Source organism: Manacus candei, unplaced genomic scaffold (assembly GCF_025592945.1).
Source record: "Manacus candei isolate 608988 ecotype Guabito, Panama unplaced genomic scaffold, ASM2559294v1 h1tg000076l, whole genome shotgun sequence".
In the NCBI taxonomy this organism is placed as follows: domain Eukaryota; kingdom Metazoa; phylum Chordata; class Aves; order Passeriformes; family Pipridae; genus Manacus; species Manacus candei.
The window spans coordinates 10037752-10057414 of record NW_026138124.1 but is presented as its reverse complement, the minus strand read 5'-3'; the positions used below and the strand labels follow the sequence as shown (position 1 = coordinate 10057414).

Sequence of the window (19663 nt, the reverse complement as noted above, 5' to 3'; positions counted from 1 at the left end):
AAGGTGCTGTCAACCCCCTCACAAGGGTCAGGGATGCTCAAGTAATTCCCAGAGACTTGCGAAGAAACAGATTAATAGAAACAAAAAAAACCCCCAAACCTGTGAAAAGTCTGACGTACAGATATTTATGAAAGAAGAAAGGGTGGGGGAGCTGGTGATTCTCTTTGTTCAAAAAGCACAGAGCCTGGCACACTGCTTTTTGCAAGGATCTGTCCTTTCCCAGGCCAGGTTTCCTCATCTTACACCCCTCCCTCCACACAGCCATCCACCTGTGTGACCAGCAGGAATTCATCCTGCTGGGAAGGAGTGCTCAGAGTACAAATATAGACACCCACTTTTACTATGCATATTAATAAATATTCTTTATTTAAATTTTGCACATTGCGCTTTAACATATTACATCCAAAACATTTTGCAAATGGATGTCTACTTTGTAAAATCTTATATTCAGCTCCTTGTCATTCTGTACAGAATTATAGGTACAACATTACTTTGCCACTAGTTTGCTTCTTTGTAAGTCTCACAGGAAGAGAAACATTGAATGAAAAGAGATGGCTTAAATTAGAAGAGAGGCTTGCACAGCTACTCAACTAAAGATACAAGCCTGGAGAAAGAACAAAATTAAGGAAATCACCTCCACCAGCCTCCCCCAGAGGAAAAAAAAAAAAAAACAAGAAAAAAAAAAAACAAGAAAAAAAGAATCACATTAATTTAAGATAAAATTTTGCCGTTAAGTCACTAAATTAAGTCTGGAAGGAGAAGGCGCAGTAGTCATCTCGAGTTTCAGTGACAGACAGAGAGGGGGCCGGGCTCAGTTGGCTCCAGCTGTTGCCAGCCAGCTGTTGCAGACCGGCCCCTTGTGGTCGTTGAGGCGACAGTACTTGTTGAACTTCTCCTTCAGGTGCTGCCGGTACTGCTCCCGGTTGCTGTAGAAAGACTTGTTGTTTGCCATGAAGGACTGGATCTCGTCCTGGGAGATGAACAGCTCCTCGTCAGAAGTGCACTCGGACTCGTCCTGCCAAGGGGAAGGGGGATTTCAGAGCTGCAGCACATCTGGGGGCACACACACAGCCCGAGTCCCAACTCACACCCAGGGCTCTGCTGCTTCCTGGGGTGAGAGGCAGCCACAAAGTCAGGAAATCATTCACATTTCCATTGGAAGAGGATGATTTTCGTTTGAGGTTTTTGGGGGGAAAAGGAGGGGAAAGAAAGAAGGGAAAAAAAAAAAGGAGGAGGGGGAAGAGGGGGAAAAAAAAGCAGAGGCAAGAGGAAAAGGGAAGGAAAGAAAGAGGAAAAACGGGGGGAAGAAAGCAGAAAGGATCTAAATAAGGGGAAGGAGATGGAAAGGAAAGGGAGATAGAAGAAAGCTGTCCAAGGAGCCTGCAGTGGGAAGTAACATTTGAGGCCTGAGGGCAGCAATAATGCCCACTTCATGTTATGGAATAATGCAACCCTTGACAATGAACACTTCTGCCACTGCATTCCAGGGACAATTTCTCCTCCCCTGCAAAGCATTTCAGCCATAAACTTCCCAGAGAACGTGCACCATGCAAATAAACTAAACACTGGGAGTCCAACAGTTCCTCAGTGGGATTTGAGTTCTAAGCCCCACCCTCTGCCCGAGTCTTAAAGCAGGATGCTACAACCTCCAATTCCAAGGGAGCCGTTACTTACAAGGAGTTCCACTAAGCTTTTGGCACCTTTTCCAGTATCAGGAACGAGTGACATTTCTGTAGGTTCTGCAAACTGTGACACATTTTTCATATGCTCAAACCAAGGCAACTGCTGGCCGCTTTTGTCTGCGCTACAGCAGCTCTCAGCGTGTGTGTCTTTGGTCTTGTCGCGATGGAACTCTGTGTGCGTGAGATTCCCTGAGGTCTCTCTGGTACCTGGATCTGCCAGACAGCTTCCAAGTTTCTGAATCTGAAATGGAAAACAAGCCTGGAATGAACTACCCCGTGGTATTTGATACGGAGCATTCGAGTTTCAGGTGGAAGCAGAGGGGGAAAAGGGGAGAGTTCAAAGGAGAGCAAGGAATAGGCATTTTTAAATGTGTGCCTGGGATGGGCAGGGATGTTAATTCACTGAGAGTGAGCAAAAGTGCACATGCTTAGGAATATAGTAGAGATTCTTTCCACCACAACCTACTCCAGGAAGGACCTCAATTCCAAAACTTGGATGGAGAGGGAACAGGAGATCCCCGTTACCCCGTTTTCAGCGTTAAGCACAAACGGGACTTAAAATCCTCCTGTGTAACTACTTTCAAACGTAAGCATTTAGAGAAGCATCTGGCAGAGCCGTGGTCCTTACATGGTCATTCTCACACTTCAAAGCTTTGCTTTTCTTTTTCTTCTTTTTGTTTTTGCCTTTTGTGTTGTTCTCTTCCGCGTTAGCCCAGCACTCCACACAGCTGTCCCCATCCTCCTCCTTGTCGTCGCAGCGATGGACACAGGGATCGTCTCCTGCAAAAGGAGATGTTAATTCTAAGCTACTTCAGTTTTGGGGACACTAAAGCTTTATTATCTTCTTCCCAAACCTACCATTTTCATCGTGGTTGCAGATGCCTTCGGTGCAGGCCACATCTGACCCCTCCCGAGAGCCCGTTTCACTGCCCTCCATGCTCGATGAATAGCCACAGTCACTGCCAGTACAGTGTGGAGATAAACCTGAGGCAAAGCCAAAAATCACTGTCATCCACAGGAACTGCTGCATGTTCTTCAGTTATGCCTCTACAAAAAGGAATTCATAGAATCCCAGACTGGTTCAGGTTGGAAGGGACCTTAAAAATCGTCTCGTTCCACCCTCCTGCCATGGGCAGGGACACCTTCCTATAGACCAAGGGAACCTTCCACTGGAGCATCTCTCCAAAAACCCAATTGTTTTTAAAAATAGCTGAGCCCTGTTTACCCCTAAAAAGCAAACGTTTTTAAAAATGAAAAATAATAACAATGAACATTACCTTTCTTGATTTTAGGTGAACCTAATAGGGTACCACTACTAGGACAAGTGCAAGAGGTGCTTTCATTAGTAACAATTACTTCTACACAGTTGTTGGCTTCTTCGGTGCTACCACAGGCTTTGCAACTGCTTTCTGTGAAGTTGGAGTTCTCCTTAAAACACAAACAAAACACACTTGCAGGCACTGAAAGCAGCTTTGCAAAGGACACTCCTTCCACAACAAAAACCAGCTGGCACTGACTGATAACAGCATTGCTTCGAATTCTTCACAAACACAAGACAACTAAACAAATTCCAACCAACTTTCCTACAGTAATCTGACCTACAGTCAACTAAGTTCAGTCAACATATCCTGAGTAATTGCACTTAGTCAATTAAAGCTTCCTCCTCTCCAAAAATTCGATGGGAATTGTCTACAAGTAGCATTTGATTTCCTGTATTAAGTGATCTCAAAGGAGTTATAGCTGAAAAATACTCTGGCATAAGCTAAACCCCAGATTTAGGATTTAAAAAAAGAAACCCCGAGCCCCCAAAAGCTGAGGAGTTGCAGGTAACTACTTTACAAAGGCTGCACTAATCTGAAAAAGTTTTAAATTCCACCAGTAACCAAAACTAGTTCCCAAAAATACAGTAAAAACCTCTCAAGAATCCTACCACGAACAGAGATCTGATGAATGCAGCACCTGAAAGCCCCGTTTACCTTTGCCTGATTGATTTCCTTCTCTTCTGTTGCCTGCAGAGGAGCAGGGATCTCACACACACACTTATTTTTCCGTCTGTTCTTCCGTTTTTGGCGTTTCTTCTCTTGTTTCAGCTCTCTCACTCTTTCTTCTTCCGAAAATTCTTCACAGAGCTGTTCCAATCGACTAATACCTTGCACTTTTTCCACAGCCATCTGTTTGCAAGAGGTTAGATCTATTTATAGCAGTTATCACAATTCAAGCTTTCACATTTATAAAAAAGGAGGAGGAAAGCAGCCAGTCATAAAGTCCCAGCAACACAACTCTTAACTACAGAAGAAAAATGCCCATCCAGATTTATTCCCTCTGTTCAGACTGCTGAAGATATTTGTATGGAGGAGCTCTGTGTTTCACTTATGGCCCAGATTCACAATTTTCAGTGAAAAGCTGCTGAATTTTATGCATTTTGGGATCTGTTTACGTGGTAGATACTCTGATTATTTAACACAGCAGCACAAAAAAGCCATATCAGAACTACTGGTACAGGATTCCTGCAGCTCTTTATCCAGGGTAAGCAGTGAAAAACCTACTCATTTCCTAGGCAGTCCAACCTGAAGTGTAGGTGTATCTCAAAATATAGCCAGTATCTAATTAAGTTCCTTAATACTAAATTTAGAATAAATATCATAATGCCACATCTAGGTACAGAGTTAACAGAATATAATTAAACTAGTCAACTATTCTGGATTGATGCTCTTACAGAGATAAAAATAAATTCAGAGGGCTTGCTTTTATTTTGGAGGGTTTTTTTCCCCAAATCACTCTGGAAATTCCTTTAGCCAAAATGAGCCCCCATCATTCCTACTCAGCTTAGAAAAGAGCCCCACATAAGTTATGTATTTCAAATTCACAGCCATCCTTGCATACCAGCAAAATTCCCTGAGTTTTACAATGTCAATGGATTTTCAGTTCCATACTTTACTAGTTTAAAACCCCACCAAGGCAAAACCTGACACAAATGCTGAAGCATTCCCTGTCCAAGGAAACTTCCATATCATTTTTGGTATTTAAGAAACAAATTACTTGTAAAAAAACTCCAAGAACTAGTTTAGGGTTCCACTATGACCAAATCCAAACTGATTTTCTTCCTCCTTCTCTGATGTTTTAGAAGTTTTGAGAAAGAACAGTCATTATGAAGGGAAGACAAAGGTAACAAAAAAGATCTGTCATACCAACTATTGACTAACATGAACTACTGGTATATGTTAAAGGAACCACGTGATGCCACAGAGTGCATTTGGAACACATGGAATGCAGGAGTTAACAATCATGTCTGTAATTCAAAGGCACATCCTCCAGTTTTACTCATAAACCAAATAAAAACTGCTGCAACCTGACCTACTTTAAATGCCATCACGTAGAAGAACACAGAAATAACTGTGAATTAAAAACACAGAAGGCTCAGTGTACTACAACACGCAGCCTGAAAGTAAAAGCAAGGCTCAATCTTTTCCATTCCAGCAGATTTCACATCAGAACACAGCTGTGCTGTGCAGGGATGTCACACAACTCAACGAGGGAGTCACTGCAACACCCTCGAAGCCTAACATGTGGAGAAAGCAGAAAAAAAGAACTGCAGTGAAAATGGAGTTAGATACAGTCAGGTAAAACTCGACTTACCTCGAAGCTCTTGCGCAGAGCATCCACCCCCAGGTAGAAGAGCATCTGCCACGTCTGCTCCTCGGCCCGCAGCTTCTGCCAGATCCGGTGCAACCTCTCGTAGAGGTGGATGCCCAGGCAGGTCAGCACCTCCTCCTGGGCGATGTCTATTGTCTTGGCGTGCCTCTCCCTGCGCCTGCACAGGAGTGGAACCAAAGCACAGCCTTGTTAAAGCAGCTGGGAGCCAAGCCAGGGATCAAAGCAGCGGCTGCCGTGTTGGTTTGGGTGCAGCTGCAGGTTGTGTTGGCACGAGCAGCCTCTCGCCCGGGCTCTGCTGTGCCACATGCGGATGCAAAATAGAAAGGACCAGGTCAAAGCCACCACTGAGCTCCTGACGGGCTCACTGTGCTGGTGAACAGCTCTGTGCCTTCCCACCTCGGACTTCAGGAGTCACCCCATCAGTCCCTGCCCTTACCAGGAGAGAGCAGCAGTTTTAATGCCAGTTTTAATGCATTGTTTTGTTTCCTAAAATATGCATTGAGTTTGCAGCAAATATTTCACCATCAGCTAACTGAAGTTGGATAAACACACAAAGAAGTTTTATACGTTACTTACCGTACAAAGCAAAAACATTTCTGTATTAATCTGTTCATTGTCAATCCATTATCTCTCAATCTGTTCAATCTATCATCTACTGAGGGAAAATCATTATAAAAGGATTGACTCTCTTAATTAAACAGGTGTGACTGAGCTTTAAAGGTACTGGGGTTGGAACTAGGAAGATCTCTTTTAAGGATCTTTAATATCCCTTCCAACCCAAACCATTCTATGATATTGAGCTCAGAACTGTACTTTTCACTGGGAGATTTTAAGATGCTAAAACAGGTTCAGAAAGTACTGTAATACAAAAATGGCAGCAAAATCAACCTGAACACTTGGCATTTGGCAGAACTGTCAACCAAGGTTGTCTTTCTATTTCGCATATTTGAACACCCCAATGGACAAGCAGTGAACAATGAACCAGGAGACACTGGGCAATTTCTTTCTTTAAATGCACTTTGAAAGTCAAAAAGCACAGATGAAACCTCGGCTACTTCGAAGCGCCACCTCCAGAGTCTCCCAACATTCACAGTCACGGGTTCATCACGCAGCCAGGAGGCACAAAAAACCACTTTGGCAAAAGACACTGAAGGATAAAATAAAGAAGCAAAGCGCTAGATAGCCCACTCTAGCCAATTACATACTCATACCCTCCTGCGAACTCGGGCTCGGCCCTCCCCAGGAGGTGGGCGATGAAGTCGGTCTCGCAGCACACGTGGATGTGGCGCTCGTGGGGGCAGCAGCGCAGCCCCTCGTACAGGGCAGCACAGTAACCCTTCTCCTTGCTGCAGTCCAGCTCCCCGATCAGGATGTTGTAGGCACGCAGCACCTTGTTCTTGCAGTCAGTGCAGAACCTGGGGGAAGCACAGCACAGCTGAGCTCCTGACCAACCGTCTGACCCCGCTCCAACAGGGGCACGGGAGCTCTGTGGCACTTCAAAAGGGAAAGTAACAAGATTTTGGCTGTAACTGCAGTTAGAAGTTCCTCCAGAGGGGCAGAGGAGGGGCAGGCACTGAGCTCTGCTCTGGGGGGACCAGGGACAGCACCCAGGGAAGGGCTGGAGCTGTGCCAGGGCAGGGTCAGGGTGGATCTCAGGGAAAGGTTCTTCCCCCAGAGGCTGGCTGGGCACTGCCCAGGCTCCCCAGGGCAGTGGGCACAGCCCCAAGGCTGCCAGAGCTCCAGGAGGGTTTGGATGATGCTCTGGGGCACAGGGGGTGACCCTTGGGGATGGGCCTGTGCAGGGCTGAGGGTTGGACTCGATGATCCTGGTGGGTCCCCCCAGCTCAGCTCATTCTGGGATTCTGTAATAAATTGCCTGTATGAATTATCCCACCTACCATACATAAAAGCCTGGGTATCAAAACTTTCATGCTCCAAAGCAAAAGGTAAGCTAATTGTTAATATGAAGAAGTTCCTACATGGATGTGGATATGCAATTGCACCTTCATTCAAAGATCAGAAATCTAACAGTGAACAAGCTGAATCCTTAGTACAAGCCAGGACAAAATCCCTCTCAAGGAACACACTCCAAGTTACCTTACAGCAATTATTTAAAGTGTACTCAAGTGATAAGAAATAAGTTTCCTCTGTTGCCCCTGCTGTACAAGAGCAGTGTTTGTTTCCACTACAAACACCTTTAAGCATATTTTGAATTATTAGATTACTGTGCTGATAGCCAAACAAGGTTTATTTATAACACCACGCATTCATTTTAAACATGTGACAGCTCATGTGTGAGAAGAGCACACTTACAAAGTCTGTTATAATTAAAATACAACCAAATTAAGCTCATTCTATGTTATAAGAGGAGTAACCTTCAAGAAGCTACAAAACCTCTGCATTACTCTAAAAATGCAAGTCAGACAAGCTGCTCACATTTCAGCTTGAAAAACTGGCTCTCCATGCCAGCCCTGGATGGTGTTTTTCCCTCTGCTAGCGTGTCCAGCTTGACAACACCAAGTCAAACACACTTTGCTGTGTGACAGAACTACGGTACCTGCCTAGTTTCGGTGGTGAAAGCAAAGAAAACAGCAATATTATTGCAGGTTAGCAGCAGGAACGCTGCCAAAGCCCTGTTTAATGTCACAGGAGATTAAAGTTATTTTGTTTCCAAAGTGTTATTTCCACAGCACCGCCACCCCCACACCCATCTGTGCCCCCACAGTTCATATCAGAACCTTGAGACTGCTGGAAACGAAAACTTTTTAATCAGCACAGCAGCTACTGCACACATGCAACTATAATTTAGTGCCTCATTTCTGCCCTGCAAGAGGGACTTAACAGCACCAGCACTGCAAGTCATAAACAACTGGTTTAGAACAGTGATTTACAGGCAACACCAAGCCTAAAATCTGCTGCTGAACAGGCACATACTCCCTGAAAGCCTAAGAGCATAATCCTGGAGTGGGCTACTTGTGAAAGAGTGAATGAATATACACAGTTTTAACACATTAAATTGTAAATTAATCCTAACCAAAATAATGGAGACAAGCAGCTATGACTTCACCTGAGGTCTCCACATTTCCCCCACCATAACCTGGAGCAACAGGTAAAACACAAAGAACATTTCACCATCTTTGTCTCATCCACTGCCCCAACGCAACCTGCAGGGTTCCTCTGTCACCACCGAGCTGAGATCTTCAGTTTTAAAAGGCTGGCATAAGAATCCTCCACGCATTTAAACGATGTGTGAACACACTTATCACTCACTCATTGCATTTTTTAAACTGCAGGTGTCTTGCTGAAAAGGAACCCTCTGTTCCTTTCACATACCTGTGTTTTCGTAGGTAGGTTTCTAACGTTTCTAGAAGACAACTAGAGTCGATTAAAACTACTTCATCCCTGCATTCCTGGGACATGAGCTCCCACACATCCATCCAACAGCCCCTGCAAAACAATCAGAGGAGACAAAAGGCTGCACATTACCCTGGGGGGGGTTAGGAAAGAAGCAAAGCAAAGCCTCTTTGGTTTACCTGACTGCTCCCTGGGAAGGTCCATAGCAGAAAATGATGCTACACTTGCTCTCCTTCCTCCTCCTCCTGTCTTCTCTACTTTTAACTGCTTTTAATTTCTTTGTACTGAGTCTGTTACTGCTCCCTTCACTGTCACATAGTATTACCAAACATTTTTCAGACCTATAACATATATATATTATGAACTAGTTATTTTTCCTAAGCAAATCCTATGAAAATGCTGCTGTGTTCCTTAATTTACTTTGAATTCTCTACAGGTTAAGCCTTAACTTGTAAGAAAGTCTGGGTCAGAGAGTCAGAAAGTCTGCATCATGAGATGCAAATTTTGCTGTCCACGTTTACAATCCAGACTCGTCACGACTTTTAAAAGTTACAGCTGAAAACCAGTAGTAATGTTTCAGAATATTACTTTAAACATACATAAGTTTTAAGATTAAATTTCATAAGATAATTCACTAAAATAATAAAAGAAAAAAGCAAAACAAAACCCCCAAATTCCACACGTCTACTACCATAAAAAAAACTAAAACACTCTATATTAAATGTAAAAAAATTGCCAGAAAAATACTAAAATGACATAGTTAGTGGATAAGCTAAAAGTAAATTATAGAGCAAAGAATAAACATAAAATCACATGTCATGTTTACTCACAGGCTTGTCTACACCTGACACTTCATCACTTCTGTGTGAGCTCATGGATGGATACAACACAGCAGGAAAATGGGAGGAAGCACCTCTATTTCCTAACTGCAGTACTTATATATGCCATGATCTCGTTTGCCAGAGCACAGGGCCTGCACTTCTGAGAGTTTAAAATGCTCCTGAGCCCCAAATGGCACCGAGCAGCCATGAATGACCCAGGGACACTGAAACTGAGCACAGCAAGCAACCCTCGAGTGGAATTAGCTGGTTACATAACCCCTCTAATTAAACACACAATTACAACTCAAAGCCCTTTTTGTGTGCATGAAATGCCCAACAGATGCAACTCATCTGAAGGAGTTTCTTGCACAGAAGCAGAGCAGTAGCTCTACGTTGATAAATAAGGTTTGTTCCGTGAGACAATTCCCTTAGATGCCTCCACGGCACAGCTGGAGTGGGTTTGTGCCACTGCAGGAAGATTTGTTTGGAGAAATATCAGTGCTGATACACCCTGGGCACTTCTGCCCAGCACAGAGGGGTTTGACTGAGCAAGGGAGTGCAAGTCATGTTTCTGTAGCAAACCACCCTGATGGCCCACGAGCCACGGTACCTGAGAAAGCCAAAAGTTTTCCTTGCACTGTAATAAAATACTGCTCTTCCACATATTCCCTATTAATCTGCATCCAAAACACTAAGGGGATTTATTCCAGCATGAACTGAGGAAATAAAGGCAGCGCTCTCCTCTCTATTCATTCAGTTGGAGAACTGTTCTGCCGTGCCCAAAATGCCAACTGCGGGTTCCACGGCGTGTGTTCTCACACAGAAAAGATTAAACTTATTAAAGATAAGGAAAAAAACCAAAACCCACTCTCATAATGCTATGAATTTGCTTTATTAAAAAAAAAAATATATACCCCTATACCTTCATGATCCTGTGTAACACAAGTTTTAAACTAATTATATGAAAGGCCTGTAACCAAAATATAATAGGAGATAATTATTAGTTACCACTGTGCTGAGGGAGCACAAGCAAAAATTGAGTGTCAGATTCCATATCCCTGGTATCCCAGGGGATTTAACTGAACCCAAAGAGACTCAAATCTGCATAGAAAAATACATGTCCTGTAACTGGAAACCAACTTTTACAGGTTGTACACTCAACCAGGAGCAGAACACAACTGACTAAAAAAGGTCTAGACATTCCAGCCAAGCACAAGAGCCCAATTTATTTGTCATCATATTAAAAAAAAAACCAACAACAAAAAAACCCAAACCCAACAAAAAACACCACTTCCAAAATCCACAACAGATTCACAGGGAGTGTTTTTCTGGTTAACCAGTTGGCATATATGCATATTTTTCAGTGGTGTGTTCAAAACATGCCGTCACATTTTGAGAAAACACATTTTATTGAGTCCCAGTTTTAACCCTGCACCCGACCACAATAAAGCCCTTGATTAACAGTTGTGCAAGGCATTTTTAATAATCCCAAGCAAAATGATGTATATTTGTTTAGCATGTACTCGTTCACCTCCATGTGAGAAAATCTGCTGATCAATCCTTTTGGTCTAGAGCATAAGAACCAGTTTGTCTTTCCATCACAGTGCAGAAGCCACCCGTGCCCTGAGCATGCCCAAAACTCCTGGTGCTTCTCTTCCTCTCCCCCATTTGGGTCTGCTATAATCCAGCTAACTCTGGCAAACAGATCATCGTGTAAGAACTGATCTCAATGCTTAAAAATAAATTATCATCAATACTTTGGTTCTTAAAATATTTGAGATTGAATTGGAACTTACCCCAAAGGTTTTGGTTTGTGTGTGTCCAGGGAGTGTAGCTGACATCTCTTGTTCTTCTTACTTTTGGGAATTGCATCAATCATGTCGTTCAGTTTGGACCTATGGAAAAAGAAATGTAACCAGCTTAGGATTCTGGAAAGCACTTGTTCTTACACTACCAGATCTCCATCTCCTCAGCTCTGCACTAACCTCTCCTACTTTTCCTGCTCACTGGAGCAAGAAGGAGGACCTGAAGCCAACTGGAAGGCTAAGGCACAGCGTGTTGAGCACTCACTGTTTGCTCTGCTGACATCTGAGAAACTAATGGCACTGGGGCTATTTATTGTGCTCACCAAACCCAGAAGGTTTCACTTTCTCAGGGTTACCTTTCTACCCAAGAACAGAAAGTTTTGGTGGGCAGGTATTAATTAATTTGTTTTCTTTTATTTTTTCCATGCCAAGTAGCGAGGCAAACAATCACTCTTCTTCCACACACCACAAAAACCCCACAGTATCTGTGCCAGATTAATGGCCGAATATATTTATATTTATAGATGCCAATATTTAAATATTGGTATCTTTTAACTGCAATCATGGCATTGCAACTGGTGATATGAAGATCAGATTAAGTGTTGGGTTTGCTTTTTCCCAGTTTAGGCAATAACTAGTTTAACATGGATATAAAAGACAAGGAGGTTTTTAAGACAAGACTGGATGTGGCACTTAGTGCCATGGTCTAGCAACCACAGCAGTAGTGGATCAAGGGTTGGACTTGATGATCTCAGAGGTCCCTTCCAACCCAGTTGGTTCTATGATTCTATGACAAGGATGTACTCTAAGATGCAAGATGTGACAATTTAGTGTCCCCAGGAAGGCAGCCCAGACAAATGCACAGACAAATGCACAGACAGCAGCCTTCCTTTCCCCCGGGCAGTCCCAAGACACTCACCCATGCACATAGAAGAGCGTATAAAGCTTCTTTGCATCAGTCATACAGCTGCGAGTCACAGAGAGCACCCCCTTTGGCCCCACTGTGAGGGGCTCCAGGGCTGGATTCCCAGATTCCACGAGCTGGGAGAAGAGCCTCTCCACGCTGCGCCGACAGCCCACGCACGGCACCAGCTGGGAAAGGGCGCTCAGGACCTCCCGCGACGTCACCATCATGGCAATGTTCAGGTCCTGCTGCTTCAGCATGCTGTGTCTCTGCAACACAGCCACACGGGCCAGTGTTAAAAAAACCAGGCACAGAATATTTGCCTCCTCTTGTTTCCTCCTCCTCCCGCTCCGACCAGCCAGTGCTGCCTCGGGATGAACGTCGCCCGTCCCCGCTGCCATCGCGAAACCCTTCTCCTCCACCTCAGCACAGATGTTCTAGGAAAGGGTTTCACGAGTTTGCATCTTCTACTCTCACACTCATCTTTGGCACACAGAAAGGGAATTCATGAATTTGCTGGCATTTATGGAAATCTCACTTACAACAGACTTGTTCTGCTCAGACCAAGACAATTTAACAATATTTTTCCTGGAAGACTAAATGCCAGTTCCCATTCCAATTCTAACAGCTGAAACCAAAGAAAGCACACATTACTGCTCAGGGTGAAACATTCTACTTCAGTAGTGAACACTCCATGTGTGCTATTCATAGAACATTAAAGACAACACCTTCTAATATTGCTGACATCAATAAACAATTGTAGATGTGTCTCCTGGTCCCCCTGTCAAACACATCCAGGCACACATAAAAAAGCACATACCCTTCTAGTCCTTCTCACTGCTGTTCCATCAACACTGAACTGCCACTAGCACAGCTCTGCAGAAGAGAGACAGTCCCTTCCTCACACTCCAACACACACATTTACACCTGGGCTGTCAGCACCACTGGCACTTCCCAACATCATCTGTCAGAGCAGAATCCTGTCAGTGTATTTATTGACTGAGGGTCACTTTGCCCTGGTTGCACAAAGCACAGCTGGATCTGCACTGGGAACGTTCTGCCACGATAGTATTTTCTGTATTATTGTCACATCACACCACTCAAAACACTCCCAGTGCAGAAATGCCTTGTCACAACTTCTGGGGAAAGAAAGAAAAGGCCCCACAACATGAGAGAACTCAGCAAACCCATGGAACGTGTCAATACATCAGCTGAAAAGAGAAAATATTTTCAGCTCCTTTTATGTAACACATTATGAAAATAGAGCTATCACCAGGTAACATTTAAGGTTTGTGCTCCTGGAGGCAGGCCCATCAAATCATCTGACAAGCAATATCACTGTGCAATAATCCTCTTTCCTGTAATTAATGGCACCAGTCACAGCAAAGCAGGAGTGAGCTATTTTCACAGCACAGCTCTGTCTGACATGCAGCACATGCTGGCAAAGCACGAGAGGGGACGTGCAACTGCAGAGCAGCAACAGGGCTGCTCCTCTGGACACCAAGGGCACAGCCCTGCAGCTGCTACAGGTGTTCCAGGGCTGCACTTTTATTTCTGTTATTAAAGTTCCAGGGGTACCACAAAACCATCTCTCACTACTCACTACATATAAAGTATAAACTGGCACGTGAATTCTACCCTGGCACGGCACCAATCACAGGAACCCAACCTTAAGCAATGCCCACTTCCACTTGAAAAAGCAGTTCAAAACTAGCTAGGAAAATAAGAATCAAAATGTATTTAGAAAAGTGTAGTTTCCATGGTTAAGTTTTCAGTCCTAACCAGACGTGCAGCAACTGCCTCCTGACAGGACAACCTGTAATAAATGCTGTGAAATCCAGGGAACAAAGGAGCCCAGTGCACTTTGGTACCAACATGGGATTGCTCACAGGTGCTGACGTGTCTTAAGTCACTCCAGGAGTCACAACCTCTTGAGAAGCAAAAGCACAAACCCAAGGAAAGTAAAACACAGGAGTAGGTACTTACCTGAATGAACTGTTTTAATTGTGCACTGTTATTCTGGTGTCCATCGAGGTTCAGCACATTATCAGGAAATTCCATCACCATCTGTAAAAAGAGAGGAAAAAAAATTTCAAAAAGAGCTTTCATAAAAAAAAAAAAAAAAGCCAAACACAGAACATCAGTTGTTTTACTTTCTTGGGAGAAATAAGACAAAAATTATCTTAAATGCTCACACTTTCCACATGATTATTGGAGCTTGGGAAAGGATAAAAGTAACTGTTTAAGACAGTAAATGTCCCAGCAAAGTAATAAATATTTCATTAATTCAATGTTCTAGAGGTAGTTTATAAATGGCAACTCTTAAATAGCTGTCAGAGAGAAAGCAAAAGTTGCTAAATGGACCATCAGAATTTATATTATTATCTACATGGCTTGAGACCCTGTTTCAGTTTTTAAAAATAACATACTCCAACACATTGAGATCCAAATGCATCCAACAGCCAAAGTGAATTTATAAAGCTATGAAGAAACAGCCACAATAATTTAATGACAGAGTCGACTCCTCCAAAGGCTAATTTAAAACCATATTAACCCAACAAGGTACTCCAAGGCATAGTTTGTTTTGTGTGATTGCAGCTGCAACTCTCAAGAGGCTCAGAGTAAAATGTTAAGCCTACAGAACAATGTGATGACTTGCAAGTAATTAATAATATTTCTTATCAAATTACTGAGAAACAAAGGGGGCACTTTCCTGGGGAGGGGCAGAAATCAGTAAAATAATTTTCAGGTGAAAATCCAACTGTGCAACCGTGGAGTAAAATGAAAGCAACTAGAAAAACATGTAAAGCCTGGCTTAGTTATGTTCTTGTCCAAGCTGAAAATAAAGAGAATTTGTCAATATGAACAGTGAAAGTTCACTTTAAAATCCCAAAGACAAAACGACAACTTGGGTGAGTAACTAATACTGATCAACAGCAACCCAAATTGCCTGATTCATCCCTTTTCCTCCCTCCACCTTCCCTCAGCTGCCCAGTTAAGGCAGAAGTCCCTGCTGGCTGCCTAAGTGCCACCCCTCTCTCCAGAGAACTCACACACTCACACTCTCACAGGCTCTCAGCTCTGCTCCAAAATAAACCCCGATTCTCTGGGGGCAGAAAGCGAGGCAGGATTTTGATCTCCCCTGTGCCAGAATCTGAGCACCAGCACAGCTGCCTCATCTTTGTGCAGGGCAGCCAATGCCAACTCCAGCCTCTCATGCATTTCCCTTCCAGCCTCCCTTGCCCCTGATCCATCCACACGAAGCAGCAGCACCAGTTTCTGCTGCAGAATTACAGGTTTCCTACCCTGTTAATTTGGTGTTTCTGTGGGGCATGAGCTACAAGCAAAAGTAAAAGCTCTATCTGCTAATAACAGAGAGGCAAGAGATAAATCTGCCTATTTTCCCCCCCTCACCTTCATCTCCCACTATCAGACAACACCCTCAGGTATTTTGTACAACAGAGCGAAAGAATCAAAGGCTAAATTAATTCATGTGTCTGCTGAGATTTTATTAAGTGGTTAAACATCAACCACCATCACACCCTGAACTGGAAGGAAAAAAAAAAATCCCATAATACCACATCAAATGGAATGCCTCCTAGAAATCATAAAAGCTGCTTAAGAAATGAAAAGGGTTCAATATTCAAACCTCCTTTCATTTCTAGCTGAGCCAGAAGGAGCTGAGCAGTGTGGTGGTGGTGCACAACCCATTGAGTATCTCACTGCACCTCAACTGCCTGCTGTGCTACTACAAAGCTTAGAGCACTCTGGCCATTCACTCCTAATTTACAACCACTGATTCTAGATTTAAAACTAAGATTAAGTCTTCCAGGTGACTAACAGACAGTTAGTCCCTCTACTTGTAACATTTGTGATTTAAATGAAGTCAACAGAAGCCAGTTACTACCAATAACCACTATTTTTCTGCAGATAGTGCTGCAGATGCAAAATTCTGTTTCAAAGACAGCTCCACGTCTTGTTCTCATTAAGGATTTTAAAAATAAATTATAGATGACAGACAAGGAAGCTGAGAGTTCATTCACTTGCTTCTGCAGATTTATTTAACAAAAGCCACCAGAAACCACCTAGAAATCCAAGCACTTTGTAACAATAATAATGGGAGGGGAAAAAAAATGGACCCAAGATAAGATTTCTTCATGGTAAGGATGACTTGCACTTGCATAAATGCCTCTCCTCCAGATGGATACAAAACTGATTTACAGCTGGAGGAGCCTTTCAATCACAAGGACAGTGTAAAAAGCAGCAGGACAGTAACAACACAGTGCAATTACACAGAGTTTGGGCCTGGCATTAAAATTCCAGGACCAAACCACAAATGGAATTTTAGGCCTGCTGAAGACATCTGTCTGTGCCTGGTACAGCTGAATGTTCTCTCTTTCTCAACCTATTACACACAACAAAGGTAACAAGAGCATGGCAAGTCTACATGACACAAGCTAGTGGGTAATTTTTACTAGGGAGTCCAAGGAAAATAAAATAAAGAGAGAAAAATCCAAGAGCTTAAAACTCCATGGGGAATGGATGGGCAAAATAACTTCAAAGGCGTGACCCAGACACCCAAAACCACAAACTTACACTATTCCTGCACAGTGGTGGGTTTTCCAGGTCATAAATCCCTTTAGGACAGATAGATACTGTTCTGGACAACTGTGGGGGAAACTTTGCCTCATGTATAAGCACAGTTAACAGAGATGACATAAACAGTGATGATGTTTGGTAAATTAATAATATGCCACCCTTCAAATGATCAAAACTAAAATACAGCAAAGATCCTTTCTTCAGATGCAGCAAAACCAGACGAGGTCAAGATAGATAATTTGGATGGAGGGTAAGGGACTGTCTGAAGATACTCAATTATTTTGTTCTGGAAGATGGAAGAATCCCTGAATGGTTTGGGTTGAAAGGACCTTAGAGATCATCCAGTTCCAACCCCCTGCAATGAGCAAGGACACCTTCCAGTAGAAATTATATTACAGAGTTGCCCAAGTTAGCTGATATAAAACTCAGAAATTCCTCCATACTAAACATGAGATCAGGAATTTAAAGCCCCCACATTTTATACCATATAAAGTAACAGCAGGTACTGTCACACTGACAGCAAGAGAAATCAAATACAAATAATCAAGATACCAAATTACACTAAGTGCACTATTATTTTCTACCCGCTATTTTCATGCCTCAAAAATTAAAACCAACATCAACTGGCCAGCCAGAGAATTTTTTTCACTTTGCCATGTGTTTCCCCACGATGCAATTTCGGAGCCTTCCTCTAAACCCAGGAGAAGGAGGACCAGAAAGCCTCTAAGCTGCACTTAGCTGATTTTTCCACTGAATATTCTAGAAAAAGCAAAAAAAAACACACCACGTTTTTCAATTCAGAAATGGGAAACTCCCTCAGATCCTGCAGACACAGCAGCGCGTTGCTGCACGCTAAATAAGCCTGACTTTAAGGCAAAGGTTTCACAACCACCTTTAGCCTTTTCTGGCCTGTTCAGGAGCGGAGTAACGAGAGGGTTTTAAGCTGGGCTTTAACGTTAACATGGCTCCCTTCGTCCTCGGCTGGAAAATGGCTTTGCTCCACCTCTGGGCTCCACACACGCCGGTGGCTCCAACACAAGTTGTGCCCAGGCCCCAGCGCGGCAGCGAGTCCCTCGTTCTTCCGCGGCCTGCCCGCCTCGGGAGCCGCGGATCAGATTAAAAAAAAAAAAAAAAAAAACAAAAATAAAGCCAAAGTTGCCACAGGCAGCGCAGTTTAAACGCCGAGAGTCGCCAAGTCCCCGCGATGAACGAGGAGCCAGCGCGGCCCGGCCGGGGGGGGAAGGCCCGGCCCGGGCATTGCAACACGCGGGGCGGCCCCCGGGGGGGAGCACTCACCGTGAGCGTGTCATCGATGTACAGCGGGATCTGCCTCTTCTCGAAGGGGAATTCCTCCTCGCCGTCCCGGCACACCGCCACCAGCCGCGCCATCGCTGTGCCGCTGCTTCCTCCTCCTCCTCCTCCCCGCTGTGCTGCTGCTGCTGCTGCTGCCTGCGAGCGGCCCAGCCCCGGAGTAAACACCCAGCGCGCTCCCCCGCCACACTTTCACCACCTCCGCACGCACACCCAGACACAGCCTGCGCTCCGCATCGCCTGATTCAACACGGCCCGGCCCGCCCCGCCGGGCGGCTCCGCGGTGGGCACGGGCGGGCACGGAGCGGCGGGACACGGGGGGACGGAGACCCGGCTGGGGGGGATGGAGCACCAGGGGGGGAGATGGAGCCCGGTTAAGGAGGGTGAAGCCAGGCGCGGGGAGCGGGGGTGCTGGAAAGGCGGGGGGGGGGAGATGGAGATCCGTTTGGGGGGGATGGAGCCAGCCGGGGGGAGATGGAGCTCGGTGGGGTACATGTAGCCCGGTTGGAGGGGAGATGGAGCCCAGCTGAGAGGGACGGAAACCCGGTGGCAGAGCAGAACCCAGCTGGGGGGATGGAGACCAATAGGGGGGAGATGGACCCTGGTGGGGAGAGAGTGAGACTGGTAGGGGGAGAGGGAGCCCCGTGGGGTGATGGAGCGCTCGGGGGCCACGGACCTGGGGAGCGGAGGGCCAGGAGGAGATGGAGCCGCCGCCCCCCGCCCGCCACCGGCCCAGCGCGGCCGGCGGGACCCGCCCAGCCCAGCCCGGCCCGGCCCGGCCCGGCCCGGCGCGGCCCTGCGGCTGCTCCGCACCCCGGGCCGGGGCAGGGGGAGCCGCCACAACGCCCGGCGCTGCCCCCGGGGCGCCCCTCCCCGCCGGCCAGCGCCCGCCCCGCCGCCTCCCCGCGGGGCTGCACCGCGGTCCCGCCGCACACCCACCCCTTCCGAACGGCGCTGCCCGGCCTCGCCCGGTGCCGGGGAGCAGCCCCGCGCGGCGGGCGGGTTCCCGTTCCCCCGTCCCCCCTTCCCTCCCCTCGCCGGGGGCGCTGCCCGCCGCCCCCGGGCCCTCACCGGGTGCTGGCGGCGCTCGGGGCCCGGGCGCTGTGACAGGCGGGCGGCACCGCGGGCTCCGGAGCCGCCTCCTCGTCGCTGCCGCCCGCCCCGGGGCCGCCCCGCCCCGCTCTCGCGAGAGCCGCGGGCACCGCCCGGTACCGCCCGCGGGCACCGGCCGGGCCCGAGCGCGGGGGGAGCGGGCGGGGCGCGGGGAGGCGGCCCCGGAACGGCCCCTGGGCCGCTGCCCGGAACGGCCGCCGGGAGCGGCGGTTTGGGCGGCGAGAGGCCCGGGGGGAGCCCCGCAGGGGGGTTAAAACCCGCCGCCGCCTCGAGTTGCCTCTCACGGGGCGTTACCGCGGGCGCGAACGGCCCCGGCAGGGTCCTGCCCTGGCGCGGAGCGGCAAAAATGCGCGGAATTCAGGGCGCTCCGTGGCGTTTCGGGGGAGCCTTCGGTCGGATTCGATCCTTGTGGGTCCCTTC

At 46.2% G+C, this 19663-nt stretch overlaps 1 protein-coding gene across 5 annotated transcripts; it reads right to left on the bottom strand.

Moving 5' to 3' along the window:
• Nucleotides 1-335: 335 nt before the first annotated feature.
• Nucleotides 336-19274, bottom strand: GGNBP2 (gametogenetin binding protein 2). 5 transcript variants are annotated; one of them, XM_051809403.1, is made up of 15 exons: nt 19202-19274; nt 18116-18265; nt 14207-14287; nt 12236-12489; nt 11308-11406; nt 8870-9031; nt 8670-8783; nt 6542-6751; nt 5319-5493; nt 3659-3853; nt 2960-3110; nt 2541-2666; nt 2311-2462; nt 1675-1923; nt 336-1015 (listed from the first exon to the last, which is right to left on the bottom strand). In XM_051809403.1, exons 2-15 carry the CDS (start codon nt 18206-18208, stop codon nt 812-814), a joined length of 2265 nt encoding a protein of 754 aa, XP_051665363.1. In that variant the 5' UTR covers nt 18209-18265; nt 19202-19274; the 3' UTR covers nt 336-811. The 5 variants fall into 5 exon arrangements, with proteins under 5 accessions (XP_051665363.1, XP_051665362.1, XP_051665364.1 ...); XM_051809402.1 differs by having other exon boundaries at nt 18116-18268; nt 19202-19256; XM_051809404.1 differs by lacking the exon at nt 19202-19274 and having other exon boundaries at nt 6548-6751; nt 18116-18359.
• Between the last annotated feature and the right edge of the window lie 389 nt (nt 19275-19663).